The sequence below is a fragment of the Episyrphus balteatus genome, chromosome 4, assembly GCF_945859705.1.
Source record: "Episyrphus balteatus chromosome 4, idEpiBalt1.1, whole genome shotgun sequence".
In the NCBI taxonomy this organism is placed as follows: domain Eukaryota; kingdom Metazoa; phylum Arthropoda; class Insecta; order Diptera; family Syrphidae; genus Episyrphus; species Episyrphus balteatus.
In genome coordinates, this window is record NC_079137.1 from 14,306,913 (window position 1) to 14,323,703 (window position 16,791).

The 16,791-nt window shown below is 29.8% G+C and overlaps 1 protein-coding gene across 1 annotated transcript; it reads left to right on the forward strand.

Annotated features, from left to right (window-relative positions):
* The first annotated feature begins 918 nt into the window (after nucleotides 1–918).
* LOC129918388 (gamma-aminobutyric acid receptor-associated protein) lies at nucleotides 919–13,085 on the forward strand. The gene is made up of 3 exons (XM_055998879.1): nucleotides 919–1,145; nucleotides 12,246–12,443; nucleotides 12,508–13,085. The coding sequence occupies exons 1-3, from the start codon at nucleotides 1,056–1,058 to the stop codon at nucleotides 12,574–12,576; spliced, it is 357 nt and encodes a 118-aa protein (XP_055854854.1). The 5' UTR covers nucleotides 919–1,055; the 3' UTR covers nucleotides 12,577–13,085.
* The last annotated feature ends 3,706 nt before the right edge of the window (nucleotides 13,086–16,791 follow it).

Sequence of the window (16,791 nt, forward strand, 5' to 3'; positions counted from 1 at the left end):
TAAGCTTTCTGCATCATTATTTTTAATTTTGTGATCGGAAAAACTATAACAAATTGAGTTTGAAAATTTTCACTTTTTGACTTTTTGCAAAAAGTGGCCGTTGTATAAAAATATTCAACTCCAAACGAAACAACCAAACGAACCTTTTGAGGAATTCAGCAACAATTGAGCAGACAAAAAAAAAAAGAACTGACAGCAGACAAAAAAAAAGAACTGACAGGCAAAGATAACTAGTTGTTTTATAAATGCAGTTTGTTGATTTTTTTTTTTTTGATAATATAAATCAAATTTCTTTTTTTATTTCTTTCATTAAAAATAGAAAATAAAACAAAAAAAAAAAAAATCATGTGGGGGACCGAAGATGGAGAGTTCCTGTTGGAACTTTGGGCTGAAAAGGAGCCACAGCTCAAATGCAGCCGAAAAAAGGGTCATATTTACATCAAAATGTCTAAAGAATTTGAGGGGCGGCCAATATATTATTAATTATTAAATTAAAATGAAACTACACAATTTAACGACCAAATAAATAAAATTATATTTAAATTGTCAGAGTTCATTTTACTTGATCGATTTTGTGAGCCCAAGCTCACTTGACATTTGGATCTCAAAGCATTTTAAACGTCAAACAAAAACCTGTAAACTTGTGGTGTGAACGCTTTTCAGGTTTTTGAAAACTTTTTGTCATAAACCGCGTTTTTAGGTTTGGTGTGAAAAGGCTATAAGTGTACAAAAAAATACATACATATATGAAAGGAAAACAACTGTCGAGTTGTGCAATTTTTATACCCACATTAATTGCATGCTTTCAAAAATTGCCCATGCAGATCTCGGGTAAGACCTTTATAAATCCTTGTGTTTGCACCCTATAGATTTAACGAAAAAAAATGGCGAAACCGAAAATTTCTTGATTCATTTTCGTTCACATCTCAAAGTTCATCGCTACGCTTCATCATCAGTTTGAAGAAAATTTTACAAAAACCAGAAGTACGACGAGTTATCGTGTGATTTAAAAAAAGAAATTAATTATACTTTAAAAAATCCAAAAGGAAATAAAAATGAAATTCCAATATAAAGAAGAACACCCATTCGAGAAGAGGCGGGCTGAAGGTGACAAAATCCGCAGAAAATATCCAGATCGAGTTCCCGTAAGTCAAAAATTTAATAAAAAAAAAACCAAAAGAAAGAAAAACCTTCCATTTTCTTTGTCTGTTTTTTTTTTTCTTATATATATATTTTTTTTTTTCTTATTGTTTTCAATGAATCATTTGTTTTGGAACCAATATCTATAATTGTGAAATTTATAACAAACAATAATATTATTCAAACTGAGGAAGTTTTTTTATTGCGTCGTACAAAAGCAATTTTATTTTTTTTTTTTTGTATTCCTCTTCGTCAGATAATTTGGATTCCATTTTGCAAAAGATTTTGGTTTTCTTTTTTTTTTTTTTATTTCAATTTCTATGACGTTGTCTTGCCTCTCTCGCAACCCCTTGGAATTCTTGCCAATGCTTTGTTTAGTTCGATGAACATGTTGAAAAGAAAAATGCAAATTCTATCTCAGCTGATATTCAAACAAAAAAAAAAAAAAAAAACAAAAACATGTTTCACAGAGACAAGGTCAATAATTGCTGATAATTTGCCAAAAAATTTATAAAAACAAAAAACAGAAAAAAATTCTAAAATCATAAATAGGTGTACTTAAATTTTTTTTTTTAATTTTTTTTGTATAGGTATTTTGCACTTAAAATAAAGTGTTGCAAATGTATGTGTGAAAAATTAACTGCATACAGTGGGGCTGCGTTCAGCGCAGCTGTTTTTTGTTATGTCGTCGTTTTCGTCGTCATATTAAAGTACCTGTATTTTTGTTGTTGTTGTTCCATAATTTATTTTTTTCTATATTCCAACGAAATACCGTTTGAAAGTATGTTTAAAGTTTAAATTAAAAAAAAAAGTAGGTATTCAGTAAATATATTCTTTGTTTGAGGTATTTTGTTTGTACAAATTTAGAAGACGAAATTGTTGTTATTACATATTTATCTTTTTTTTTTGTGTACCTTTATTCACTAGGAAAGTAACACATACATTCATAGAGACATATTAGTAGAAAAAAAAAATCTATACGAACCACTTGTTCTGTTATTAGTTTTTCAATTATCACATGCAATATTAGTTGGAGTTATCAGCAACAAAGAAATGAATCAACAGCAATTTATTTATTAATTAAACAACAAAATGAACTTGATTTCACTTTTGATAAGTAGAATTTCAGAGTACCATTCTCATGTTTTCCATAACTGCGGTGATAGTGGCAGAACTTGGTGTATCAAACACTATCTCATGTCTATGACAGCCAAAAATGATTTAAGAAATATTAAAATTCTTATGCAGAGGCGGCGCTAGACTAAAATGAGGAGTGTTTGAGAGTAAATTTGCGGGGCTCCTAGGAAACTGATTTTGGAGTATCTGTTTTGAAAAAAGCATCAAATCTTCCGTTCAAGTTCAAAATTTTTATAATAAACTTAAGACAATAGGTGTTTCCTTTCAATGTAGATGAAAAACAAAAAGCACGACTCGAACTCACGAACTTGTTCTTAGATTTCAAATTGCTTCATTTTTAAAATTTTTATATAAATAAGATTTGTTAAATGTAAGTACCTACATATCAGAAAAAAAAAATAGTTCGAAGGTACTTCAAATCAAACAAAATAACAAAATCTTAAATGAATTCGAGCAATTTGATTTTTTTTTATTAAGGCGCATTTTTAGATAGAAAAAAATCAAAATCTTTAGAAATCGTTATAAACATTTTTCGGAAAAAAATTTCAAAAAAAATTTAATGTAAAATTTTCGAAAATGTGACTATTCAAAAAAAAAAAAAACAAACTTTCTTCTTCAAAAATAGAAACTATTAAAAACTAACACTTTATTGTTTTTTTTTTTTTTTCATAAAATCGTTTTCGTTATTCACATTTGAGTTAATTCTTTTCTAAAATTGGTAAAATATAATATTGCTTTTATATATTTATTTTAATGTAGAAATACTTCTATTCGCCAGTTTGTTCTCGGTTCCTTTTTTAGAATTTAAAAATACCAATTGAATCACCAATTGGAAGAAGGGAATAAATCCATCTCAGCATATTGTTGGCAAAACGCAGATAACTACATAACTTCCCTATTTGACGGTTCTAAGAATGTGGTTATGCTAGTTTCCCGTTAGTCTTAAAATATGAAAATTGACACTTTTCAAAAAATTAAAATAAATTAAAATTTATCAGTAGGATGAAATAAATAAAGCCGGGATTTGTTTCTTTCTTTAACGGCCAATTTCTTCACAAAAGTCCCAAGTCAGCTTAGTACCCGACCTAGCTAGACCAGGTACTAGTACTAGTACTCGGTCCTAATGAAAAGTTAGGACCCGAGCATTTCTTCACACATATAGGACCCGATCTAAATTCACAAGAGAGTCCTAAGAACTAATACGTATAAAACTGGTCTAACTGTCATTCTGACTATATTTTGATAAATGAAAAATTTTATTTTGAAAAGAAAAAGAATAAAAAAGAAAAAAGTATAAAATAATAAAAAAGAAAAAATAATGTGATGAAACTAACAAGAAACCAACAAGAAAAAAAATTCAATGAGTTTTGTCAAGAATACATTCATGAATGCTGAATATCTGGTAAATGTAGACGAGGCTAAGAAACGCGGATCCGTCGATTTTAATGCAGCAGATCCATCTTAAGTTAAAGAGAGTTTTTTTATAGACTTTTGCAACATAAATGTATTTTAATAAAAATAAAATAAAAAGACAAGTTTAAAAAACGCAGTCTTGTGATTATGTCTTTTTCTATTATAATGCGACTAGCATTATTTTATCATGGCATGTTGGCGAGCACGAGACAGCCGTAGGTTTTCTGACCACACGTTTCAAGACGTTGGTGTAAATTTAATTGTTAATGGCTTTCCGCAATATCCATAAACAGAATTCTTAAAGCAAGCATATTTTGTGCTGGAAGTTGGATGTCGGGTGTCGAGAAATGTAAATGTAGAATGTCTATGTAAAGAGGGCCTTTCCAGACTTAATTGTTTTTTTTTTTTCGAAAGAATGAGAAATGTAGAAATACTTCTTTATTAAGCAGTGTACATTTGTTTGTTCTTCCCGTTCTGGCATAGCATCTGCCATTTTTGTTAAATATTAAAAAAAAAATCAAGTCATTAAAATCTCCCAAAATGCTTGTCAAGCGAAACAACACTCAAAAAATTGAAAAAAAAACTGCAATACCTCTTAAAAAATGAAATTCATTGCTTTGATTTCAGTATTACTGCCGCTAGACTACCGATTTTGAGGTCCTAAATATTACCGAGTCCTAACTAATACTCGGTACCAATTTGACAGTCCTATAGCTTAGTACTTGTGTGAAGAAATCACTTGGTACCGATTTGAGTACTAACGATTGGTATAATAACCTAATTTTGAGGAGCTAGCTAGTACCGAGTCCTAACTAGTACTCGGTCCTATATTGACAGTTCTAGGATTTAGAACCTGAGTGAAGAAATGAGTTGATACCGATTTGAGTACTAACTTTAGGACTAGGACCGGTATTAGCGCTAGGACTCTGTGAAGAAATCGGCCGTAAAATTATTATTTTTTTAAATCACTTGTGTCTCTGTTAGAAAAACGATTTATGTTTCTTTCTTCGGCCTAAAAGATGCGATGGTTTACGTATTGCATCAAAATGTAATTTTAGGAATATTGGTTCTTTTAATTGGTGATTCAATGAAGAAGAAGAGACCGGAAAAAACCAGAGGCTAGATACAGGAAGATATTTAAAAAAGTTGTGGGACTATATTTTTCGCTTTCCGACCTATTGTTTGTTTTTTATCCATCATCTAGTTGGAAGTTTTTCAATGAAGTTATACTAATGAAGTATAATGATAAAGACTAATGGGAATTGTATCTGTTCATGTTTGCTTTCCTCTGTTAGATACTTATCAATATAATTCAATATTTTTTTTTAATAAATACATAAATGATTCACATTTTTGTTTGAACAAAATTGTTGATTCAAAACGGGAAAAGTTTGGTGAATTGTGAATCCGCCGGTATTTTGAAACACCAATGAAAAATTATGCAAAAAAAAACAATTTTTTTTAGAGGAAATAAAGTTTACTAAGCTTTATACAAAAATTATTTCGTAGTTTTAAATACGCTCAGAGAAAAAATAAATATTTTAATAGTAAAAACCGTCATTATTGCCACAGTCAATATTGACTATTTAGTCAAATATAAATATTTTAATAGTTAAAATTTACTATTTAAGGGGTAATAGGGTAGAGTTGCCTATTTGCGGCCGTCTTTTGCTCTTATGCTTTTCATTTATATGTAAGAACAGCATAAGAGCGAAATTTTGGAATAAAGCCTACGAAATCACTAGTTATAACGATTTTCCGAAAGGTGGTCGGAAACTGGAGACGGCCGCAAATAGGCAACTCTACCCTAACACCTTGTAAGGCACGAAATCGAGTGTCATTTTCATCAGTGTATAAAACAAAGGAGAAACATTATTTTCTTTTAGAGTTTGTTTAAATATATCAATAGGTAACAGAAAAGACTAATGTGAAAATTTTTAATGATGTGAAAATTTGTAAATGGCCGCGTAGTTCAGGATGATAGTTAAATCCTGTGCTCCCATCGGGCGACCAACTAACTCCTACAGTTTTTAACCGATTGGGTTGAAACTTTGTGTGGAGCTTAAAAGATGAGTCGAGAGGCGCCCGCGGGGCCCCTCCAAGCGCGGGGCCGTGTGCGAGGGCACACTCCGCACACCCCTTCCGCCGCCTCTGTTCTTATGAACGTTTATGTTATGGACCCTACACATCATCAATTTTGCCTTTCAATTTTTTTTAAACGAGTCTCCATTCAGGTAATATTAGCTGTGTTTTATCGTTACTTAGTACTTAGCTCAGTAAAATTTTGCACGGGAAACAAGAACAAACAATTGATTACTAAGGATAAATAAAAGTTTTTTTATTTTTTGGTTTACAGAGAATTTTTTTTTCTAAACTTATACATTTCTGACCCTTCAACAATACAGAATTGTTAATAATAAGCAAAAGTTATAGGTAGTTTGTTGTTGTTCACAACATTAAATGTTTACTGAGTAAAATACTAAGTACCACCAAAACACGGCTATTGATTGTTCGTAGGGCCGTCAATGTTAGTCACAATGAAGATTGATACATTGATGAAAATCTTAAATTTGTGTAGTTTCTACAATTTTAACTTGCAGAACATTGATGGTGTAATGTGAACATTCAATGTTTACCTTTGGGTATTTATGTAAATACATACTCTACTAATTCATCCATTCTTAGAAAATTCCTGTAGGCTTCATTGAAATTTGACAATTCTCTAAGTAAAAAATTGTCTCCATAAAGTTTCCATTATAACAACCACTTCTTTCTTGCCCACGCTTCATCCGAGTCTGATGGTGGTAGTGTGTGGTAAACAACTCTAAAATACCATCAAAGTGGTAATTTATATATTTATTAATTTGCTCTAATACAAATATGAATTTCCACCAAGTAGAAACCACGAAAAATTATCAGTCAAAATTCAAACACTTGCTGTAGATGTAGATAGACCCATTTAAGCTGCATTTTAATAACAGCATACTGTATTGCAAAATAATTCAATTTATTAGTTCAAGTGACCTCAACTCCACAAATTTATAAAGCGTTTCGCCCAGGTACGACAGCGGGCTCATCAGTTAGATCTGTCGTTATTTTTTCTTCGGTATTACAAAATATTCAGGTACCTACGATTGCTGGTTCATTATAGTTTTATGCAATATTTTGACCCAAGTTCATAGTGAAATCGACCCCAAATCTTTATACTCGATCCTCTATATTCTCTGGAAAGAATAGCGCAAATTGGTTTTTAATGGTGATAAGGAGTTTCGGTACTTTGTACGACGATTACCGAACACGATTTACAACCCTAGATATACATAGCAGAAAAACCATTAAAATGGAGGATCAAGTATAATGGTTTGGAGAAACTTCTCCTACTATGGAATTAGGCCAATATATTGGGTCAGAACTATAAATAACCAGCACTCCTAAAACACTCCAGGAGAGCAGCCAAAACATTTCAAAACATTAAGATTGAGGTTAATGGAGTAGCCTGTTCAGTTTCCCGACCTTAATCCTTTCTAGAATCTTTGGGAGGATAAAAAAAAAAGATTTTAAAGCCATACATAAATATAACGGGAGTGGGTTGGGTACGATTGACCGCATTTTAAAATCTTGTTCTTAAAACCTCGCATCTTAAAATCTCGCATTATGAAATCTTTTTTTATCGAAATCTCGCAATTTCAAAATCTCGTTTACCAAAATCTCGCAACATTAAAATCTCGAAATTTATAATCTAGCATTGAAATAAAATATTTATTAATTCTCGCGCACGAATTAATAAATATTTTATTTCAATTTGAGATTATAAACCTATGTACATGATATTGCTAGCTTAGGAAAGCCCAGAACATCCCTCTTCTGTTTTTTTCGTTTTGTTTTGAAGAGATAAATAGAAAAGGAAAAGGTTTGTTAACTGTCAGGCGCCTATGCAAGTTTTTTAAAGTGTTCAGGGTCAACTGTTGAATGTTGGAGTCAAAAGGGCTTAATGGATGTGAATTTGTCGTATTCGACCTTCTCTTTTCATTTAATCTGTTGCTTATACATTTTGTTGCCAAAAAAGCAATTTAAATTTAAGATACTTTACGCTCTGAACTAATTCTTCTAATGCGAGATTTTGATATAGCAAGAATTTAATGAACTTGCGAGATTTTTTCTAAAATGCCAGATTTTAATATGCAGGATTTTGAAAATGCGAGATTTTGTTATGTGAGATGTTAAAAATGCGAAATTTTGCTTTGCGTGATTTTTGCAAAAATGCGAGATTTTGTTATAAGAGATTTAAGTTTGCGATCAATCGTACCGCTCCCACGGGAGTTATGGACCGTTGTTGAGCAGGCTTGGTGATCTTCATATAAAACCTAAAAAACTTCAGGGACTTAGGCCCATTTGCTCATACGGATCATAAATTTGATTCATAGCTAGGTCGAACATAGCTCTTATTTTTTACTTAGTTTATTCCAAGTTTCTAAAAAATATTTATGTTCAACCTAGCAATGATTTAGTTTCATGCTAGAAATCCCTGGGAATTTTAATTCAAATGTCAAATAAATTTTAAATTCAATTATTTTTCATGTTTTCTGAATTTTTTTGATTAAATAATAATAAATGTGGTTAAATATTGAATTGTTTGTGTGTTCTTTTATCTTTTTTGGAAAAATTACTAATATTTCGAAAGTTCAAAAATTTTTATTTGACACAAGAATAAAATTAAAAACGTCACATAAACCTAAAACTTTGAATAAGTTGGATAAACTGTCAAATTTGTGTGCTGCAAAATTGCTTGTGTAGAAAATTTTACCCTCCACGGATGATTAATATGAAAAATATGTTTGCATGCAAGTTAAGTTCAATTTTAAGTAATCTTTTTTACTACCCGTTGCATTTTTTAAGCTATATTCCCTCGTATTTTGTAAAATAAATTTGCTTAGGTAAAACATAAACTGCTTAAGTTCTACAATTTCTTCCACCTAAGTTATGTTAAACTTAAAGGAATTTATGACAGAATTTGAAGTTCGTGCAAACCATTATGTAGAACTTAAAGGTTTATGTTTCACAGAAATATTTAAGACTCGTTTCAGCAAATGGGCCTTATCGACTCCATGAAAAGTCGTTGCAAAGATGTGATTAAAAATAAAGGTTATGGTAGCAAATACTAGCTTTTCCTAACTAAAATACCGTTAAATTAAAATTTGTTTGCGCTTGTTTTATTTAAATTTAATAGAAAAGGAAAACTCGTTTTTGGTATGCTGAAATATTTAGAATTCAGTTAAATATTTAAGTAAGCTTTAAATTTTTATTAAAAATACATATTTTCCGATGCACACTATGATTTATTAATGTCACGGGTGCGACAACTTTTTGTTACAAATGGGACGCGTGCAAATGCATGAGAAGAAATATTAAATGTTTCCTCATGAAATTCTCACGGAATATCTTCCTGAGACCCGAGCGTGAACCAAACAGCAAAAATATTTTTTTAAAGGTGGTTTTCATTTTTATTATAAAATAATTATTTCCGTTATTGGAACTATTGAAAAAAACACGATGCAAAAACGGGTTGGGGTTGAAATGCTGTATGTTGCAAAATTCTGTATTTAAAATACTGTATGTCAAAATTTTGTATGTGCAAAATGCTGTACGAACAAAATTCTGAAAGTCAAAATTCTGGTTGGTCAAAATACTGTATTTCAAAATTCTGTACATCAAAATTCTGTAAAAATGCTGTAAAAAATATTGTTTTGATAAAAAATATGGTTTTGATATTTTTTATATCATTTTGACAGAACTTTAAAATACAGATTTATTTAAAAAAGGTTTTATTATGAATTTCTTAAAGATCAACTTAATATAAAGGCAAGCTTCTAATGCTGATTAATATAGGTACCATATTAGGAGCTACGGAAAAAGGAGAAAAAAAAAACAAAACTCTAAACTTATTTAAAAAACAATCTGAATTAAACCACGTTGCATACCTAAAACGGATTGCCAAAAAATTAAATTTATATTGATTTTGACATTTTTTTGTAAAATGTTTTCTGTATGTTTAAGAAAAGTTTGATTTGTGTTCCTAGAATTGATTTACTTTAATAATTATGTTTGTATAAAATCACAACTTTATTGTCAATAATTATATTTAAAGCTTGTATTATGTGTTTTTTTTATCAAAGAAAATTTCTTGAAAAATACTGTATTAAAAATCCAGTATTTTGCAGTACAGAATTTTACAAAACAGAATTTAGCAAGTCAGTATTTTGTTCATACAGAATTTTGTATTTACAGTATAATGACATACAGAATTATGGTCTTAAAGTATTTTGACCCCACAGAATTTTGTCGTACAGAATTTTGACAAGCAGAATTATGACCCGCTCCCTGCAAAAACCCGAGGTACTCGAACGTTTACCCATACAAAAATTCAATAATTTCTATCAAAACTCAAGTGTTTTACTTTAAGATGGCCCACAAATATTCAATTTGGTTTAAGTCTAGTGATTGTGACATCTATTCTAAAATATGAATATTTATTTTTTTTATTTTTAATTTTTGCGATCATAATTTATCTAATCTAATCTCTACATGAAAACCACTTTTTTGGCAATATGCATGAAATTTTAGTCTAAGTTTTAGTTTATTACACTGTGCAAGTTTTTTGAGACAGGTGCGCGATTAACTGTTTCGCCCTATTTCGGACCCGAGAAATCGATTGGCGTCATTAGTTTTTCGATTTATCGGTACGACTTCGAACAAAATTTTTTTTGAAAGATTTTCAATTATTTTGAGAATTTTCCGCTTGTTTTAGTCATTTTTCATCCAAAAACAATATTTATATTGTTAATAATTCTGCTCAAACGTTATTTGCTACCAGTAGAAAGACATTATAAACAATTTTGAACAATTTATTTGAAAATTTAGTGATTTAAAAAAAAAAAATTTAAAAAAATCGACATTTTTTACATTGTTAATCGTTTTTTCGCTGTTTTTGTTCTCTTTTGCACAAATACATTGCATGTTTTCCATTAAAAATTAATTTAACTGTTAATTTTGTGTTGGTTAAACTTCGACAGTCTATCGATAGCATCGATAACCAAAAAATATCGAGTATATCGATACTTCACAAAACTATCGATAGTTTCAATACTTCCAAATTACTTTACCACAAGATTACCGATATTATCGATAGTTTTTTCTCAAAACTATCGATACAATCGATAATGGAAACTATCGATATCTACCAAACACTATGTTAATTCGTTGTTTTTATCCAATGTCAAACGAAAACTCAACTTGTAGTTCAAATTGTGTTTAATTAATTTCAAAGCTATCGATAATATCGGTAGCCTTGTGGTAAAATAATTTGGAAGTATTGAAACTATCGATAGTTTTGTGAAGTATCGATATACTCGATATTTTTTTGTTATCGATGCTATCGATAGACTGTCGAAGTTTAACCAACGCTAAATTAACAGTTAAATTAATTTTTAATGGAAAACATGCCATGTATTTGTGCAAAAGAGAACAAAAACAGCGAAAAAACGATTAACAATGTAAAATATTTCTATTTTTTTTAAATTTTTCAAAAAAAATCACTAAATTTTCAAATAAATTGTTCAAAATTGTTTATAATGTCTTTCTACTGGTAGCAAATAACGTTTGAGCAGAATTATTAGCAATATAAATATTGTTTTTGGTTGAAAAATGACTAAAAACAGTGGGAAACTCTCAAAATAATTGAAAAAACTTTCATAAAAAATTTTGTTCGAAGTCGTACCGATAAATCGAAAAACTAATGATGCCAATGGATTTCTCGGGTCCGAAATAGGGCGAAACAGTTATTCGCGCGCCTGTCAAGAATTTCGACTTGCACAGTGTTATTATTCCCATATTTACATAAATTGGCTTGTTTATATTATATTTATATTATAATAACGTTTGGTGTTTACATTCTATTTTCATTATGAAATTGAAGAGATTATTGAGACGAAATATGATTCATTTCATATGATCCAAAATTTTATTGTTTGATTTGCGGATTATTCAATTTGCAAATAATTATCTTTCCAACTCCATAAAAATTGGTAAATATACAAAATCTAATCAATATAATTAATATGAGATAACAATCTTATTTACAAATTCAGATTAAACCAGAAGTTAAGTATGTAAGTATATTTCTTTCATGGTGTTCATTAAATAAAAACAACAAAAAACCCCCGCAGAAAAAAAAGTTTTGCGACTTTTTTTCGGAAAAAAAGAAGAAAAAAAAACTAATTTCCTACAATCTATTCAAATCAATGAGCAGTAGTGCTTTCTATAAAATAATTTTAATGTTTACATCTTTACGAAAAGAAGTAAGGGACGTGGTGAAAAATGCCAGACTTTTTAAGCTACGTGGTTTACTCTATATTTAGCCTCATTTTTCTATGAATTCAAGTTTAATGAAGATCATAAGTCTTGAACAAAGAATTTCATAACTAAAATTATCTTAATACAAAAAAAAAAAAACAAACAAAAAATATTGTTTTTAATTGCTTTTCCTTATTTTTTTGTAGGTCATAGTAGAGAAGGCACCAAAAGCCCGCATTGGCGATCTTGACAAGAAGAAGTACTTGGTCCCATCTGATTTGACTGTAGGACAATTTTACTTTTTAATCCGCAAACGAATTCATCTCCGCCCAGAAGATGCTCTCTTCTTCTTTGTGAACAATGTAATTCCACCAACATCAGCCACAATGGGCTCCCTTTACCAGGTTAGTTTTAATACATCTCAATTGATATGTATTTGTTTTATTTATAATTTATTTTTTGTTATAGGAACACCATGAAGAAGACTATTTCTTGTACATTGCATACTCAGATGAGAATGTCTATGGCAAAAACTAAGTAAAGAATCACAGGGTTTGGCTGTCGAAAGGATTTATTTGATAAAACAAAGTTGGATTCTTTGGAGGCGCAGCAAAGATGAAGAAAAAAAAAACTTAAATCTATCAACATAAAAAAAATAAAATTGGAAATGAAAAGATCAACTATATATAAAAAATAAATATATAATTACAAACAAAACAACAAAAAAGAAAAAAAAAAAACAAAAAATATAGATACAAATATTTAGCTTTATAACTCTCATTTTATTTTATTCTTTTTTTTGTTCATTTTACACCTTGAATTCCCCTTTTTTGATCAAAATTTTATTTTAATTTTTGTGTGCAATTGGGGTGATTTCTTTAAAAAGACCCACATAGTATCGCAAATTGGCAGATTTTTTTATGTGCGCGTTCTATGGTAATTAACGTCACGAAATAATGCTTTTTCTCTTAATGATGAGAGAATTAAGCATTAAAGTCCTGTTTTCTTTTTATTAAATTTACTTACTGACAAAGCAAAATAAAAAACCATAATAATAATTATTAAATGTTTACTATCAAATAATAATTAATGGCAAGCAAATTTAGGAAAAAGAAACAAAAAATGCATTCATATTTATTGTATGACTTTCTTATTATTGTAAAATTAATAGTTATTAATAAAATGTAAAACTGAGAATAAAGTATGGACAAAAAAATGTGTTAGGATGTTTATCCTAAGAAAAAAAAATAGAAGTTTTTATTTCACTCTATAATTAAAAATAAACAATCAACCCTATTCTGAATGAAAAATCCCGGGGAAATGCGTTCGATAGAATGGCTCCCAATCGAATATCGTTTCTTTTTCCTTTTCATATTTTCCCTCTTTGTTAACAATAAATGAATTCTCGAAGCTCAAAAGTTTTCTTTCAGACTAGGGATGAACATTAGTCACCACGGTATTTTGGATATATTTAAAGAAAAAAATGTTCTACAGTAAAGGGTCTATCCTCAAGGTTGATATTACTTATCGATGATTTGAGTAAACGCTTACATACAGTTTATCCGCTCTTTCTCATCTTGTGTATATGCTTTTTGGGCCGATTTTACTATCTCTGATCATTATTTTTTTAATTGTGTCGGGAAGAATGAAACCACAGATCTTAATTTTTCCTCCACTGTATTAAGGGTTTTTTTACTTGCTCTATAGGGCAAGTATTGGTTTCGTGTCGAAAAAAAAAATTAAGGTTTTAATCAAAACCAACATTACGATGATGGAGAATTCCGAAAAAGTGGGTCTCGCAATTCCGTCCGTGCGTCTGTACGTCTGTGCGGTTGTGCGTCCATCTGTACACATTTCCACATCCTAAACGGGTGGACGGATTTTCTTCAAATTTGGTACAGATGATTTTTATGGAATTCTAAAAGTTGGTTTTTTTTTGTTTTTTTATATCTCGTTTAGAACGTATACCACCCATACAAAAAAATACGATATTGCTAATTTCTCGAAAACGGCTCTAACGATTTTAATTAAACTTTGAATACGTAATATTTAAAGCAGTGGCAATAAAACTGCATTTTTATTTTTTCTCAAAAAAGTCAAATTTTTTCATTTAACAAAATTTTGCCCTAAATGTCGGCTCTTCCCCAAATATCAATTTTGTTTTATTTTAGTGCCAGCTTTTAAAATCTACAAGTAGACTAACATAAAATTGCTTTGAACTGCAAGAGCAAGTACGTGCGACCCCAGTCGTGCATTTTATTTTTTTTGTAGTACCAACTTTCTTAGCTTTTTTCTAGTTTGCAACTGATGGAGATTTATCGGCAGCTCTGGAAAAAACGAACATTTTTTTAAGGTTGATCAGCACGTTCAACATCAACATACATTCCAAATCGACATACTGAACAGTTAAACATTTCATTATTGTAACTGATGCATATAGGACAAGGACATACAGCCCATGTGAATCTCAGATCCGATTCACACATTCAATTCACTTTAATTCTACCTTGCCATTCTGCTATCCATCGGGTAAACTGCATTATCAACCCTCTATTTAACGTCCACGTGAACGTCAACATAAAAAAATAAATTGCACGACTGGGGTCGCACGTACTTGCTCTTATGCTTAAAGTAACTATAATGTTAAAGCTTTTTATTCAAGAAATTTAAATTTCGATATTTTGAAGAAATTTCATAAGTAGTATAAAAAAATTAAATCTGTTTTTATAATTAATAAAACTCCGTTTTAAAATATCTTAAAAAAAAAAACAAATATGCCATTTTATTTCTCGTATATAAAGGTATTTTTAGAAAAAAAATTTTGAAAATTGTAGGAGCCGTTTTTTAAAAAAATAATTTTTTATATATAAAATTTTTTTAACATTTTTCAAAAAAAAAGTTGGTATGCCATTTTGAAGAAATAATTAATTTACACATAAAAACTAAATTTCAAAATTTTTCATTGATCCGTTTTCAAAAAATTGATTTTTCAAAAAAAAAATTTTAAATATTTTTTAAAAAACCAAAAATGCGTTTTTTGAAAATTTTCTAAAATTTTAATATTATCTTTACTTACACACTTTTGTATAAAAATTTTCATTTAAATCAGGTTAATTTTGTACGAGATATTCAGAAACGAAAAAAACCGTTCTATGACAGGTACCGTTAATAACGGTACAAAAAATATTTTTTTTATTTAAAAAGTTGGCCCTTATGGGGAGTATTACACACAAAAATTTTAATCAAAATCGTTAGAGCCGTTTTTGAAAAAAATTAACTTTTCTATTTCCGTTATATGGCAGGTACCGTTAGTTTTGGTCATAAAAAAAAAATTTCAATTTCCCCTCTAGGGAATCACCAAAAACTGCTAACTACCAAGTTTGAAGAAAATCACTTCACTCGTTTAGGCTGCAGCTCCAGATAGAGACAGACGGACAGACAGACAGACAGACAGACAGACAGACAGACAGACAGAATTGCCGGACCCACTTTTTTGGCATTCTCCATCATCGTAATGTCATGTAAAATTGTTATCTCGAGTGCGATTTTTTTTACGAATCCTAAACTTGCCCTATAGTACCTATATCGCAAGTAAAAATGGCGATGAAGTAAATTGAAAGGAAACAAAAATTTTTTGTTTGTGTTTATTTGCATAGAAAAAATAAAAACAACCGATTACATGTTAAGAAATAATTAAAAATTTATGAAAAGTGGGCTTTTCCTTAATTTTAACGATGGTGAATTAATTTTTACAACCAAAAGTGACAGATCCGCAAAATTTTGTATGCGGATTGCAAATGTATGGAGCAAGTTCATTCACGGGAATAGTGGAATACCGAACACCATTACCGATATTACCGACGTGAGTTTGGATTCCCCCCGATGAAAAGCAGAATGGCAATTGGTGAATATTTAGAGATTGTTCCCCCCGATGGATAGCAGAATAAGGCTGATAATCTTCCATACTTACATACTTTTCTCTGTTACTTTACTTCCAACCCCGCTCTCCCTAACTGACTGCTCGCAATAGCTTTAAAATTAAATTTTGGTGGCACAAAACAACTCAGCAGAAAAGATTCCCTCCTGGTGAAACTCGCAATAGCTTTAAAATTCCGGTCAAAGAAAGATATTTCGGTAAAAAGTTGTCCACATAAAACTAATTAGCTAAATATGTTTCTTAAAGGGTCACTGTGGCGTATGTGGAACTTTTTATTAACCTTGACCGTTGCTGAGATATTGAAAATTAACGATAAAAGTACCTATGCTTTTTGGTTTGAACACTGATATTGCAGTCATAAAAAAACCGTAGGAGATTCAAACAAAAAGTAATTTAAATTTTAAGGTTTAATAAATAATCTTACTGGTAAACATTTTATCGGAAAAAGATTTAGATGAAGGAAAATAAAAACAACAAAATTTTGGAATTTTCGGTTTCGGGCATTTTTTTAATTGTGCAATTACACCATCGAAAGATCATGAAACTAAAAAAAATGTACATAGCTTTCATTTGCTTTTTGTTTTACCTTTAATCACAAGTTAAAAAAGTTATTAATTTGGAAAATAACGAAAAAAAAAAATAAGTGGGCTCACTGTCGTACCTTTTCTTTAATTTTTTGGGCTAGTGTATTTTGGTCTGTTATTGTTCGACGAACACAATTTTGCTAATCTGCGTATAAATATACTTACCAATCAAACTAAGAGTTGATAAGTTGATGATCTGCTCCTTATCAACTCTTTTTAACAATAAATGTG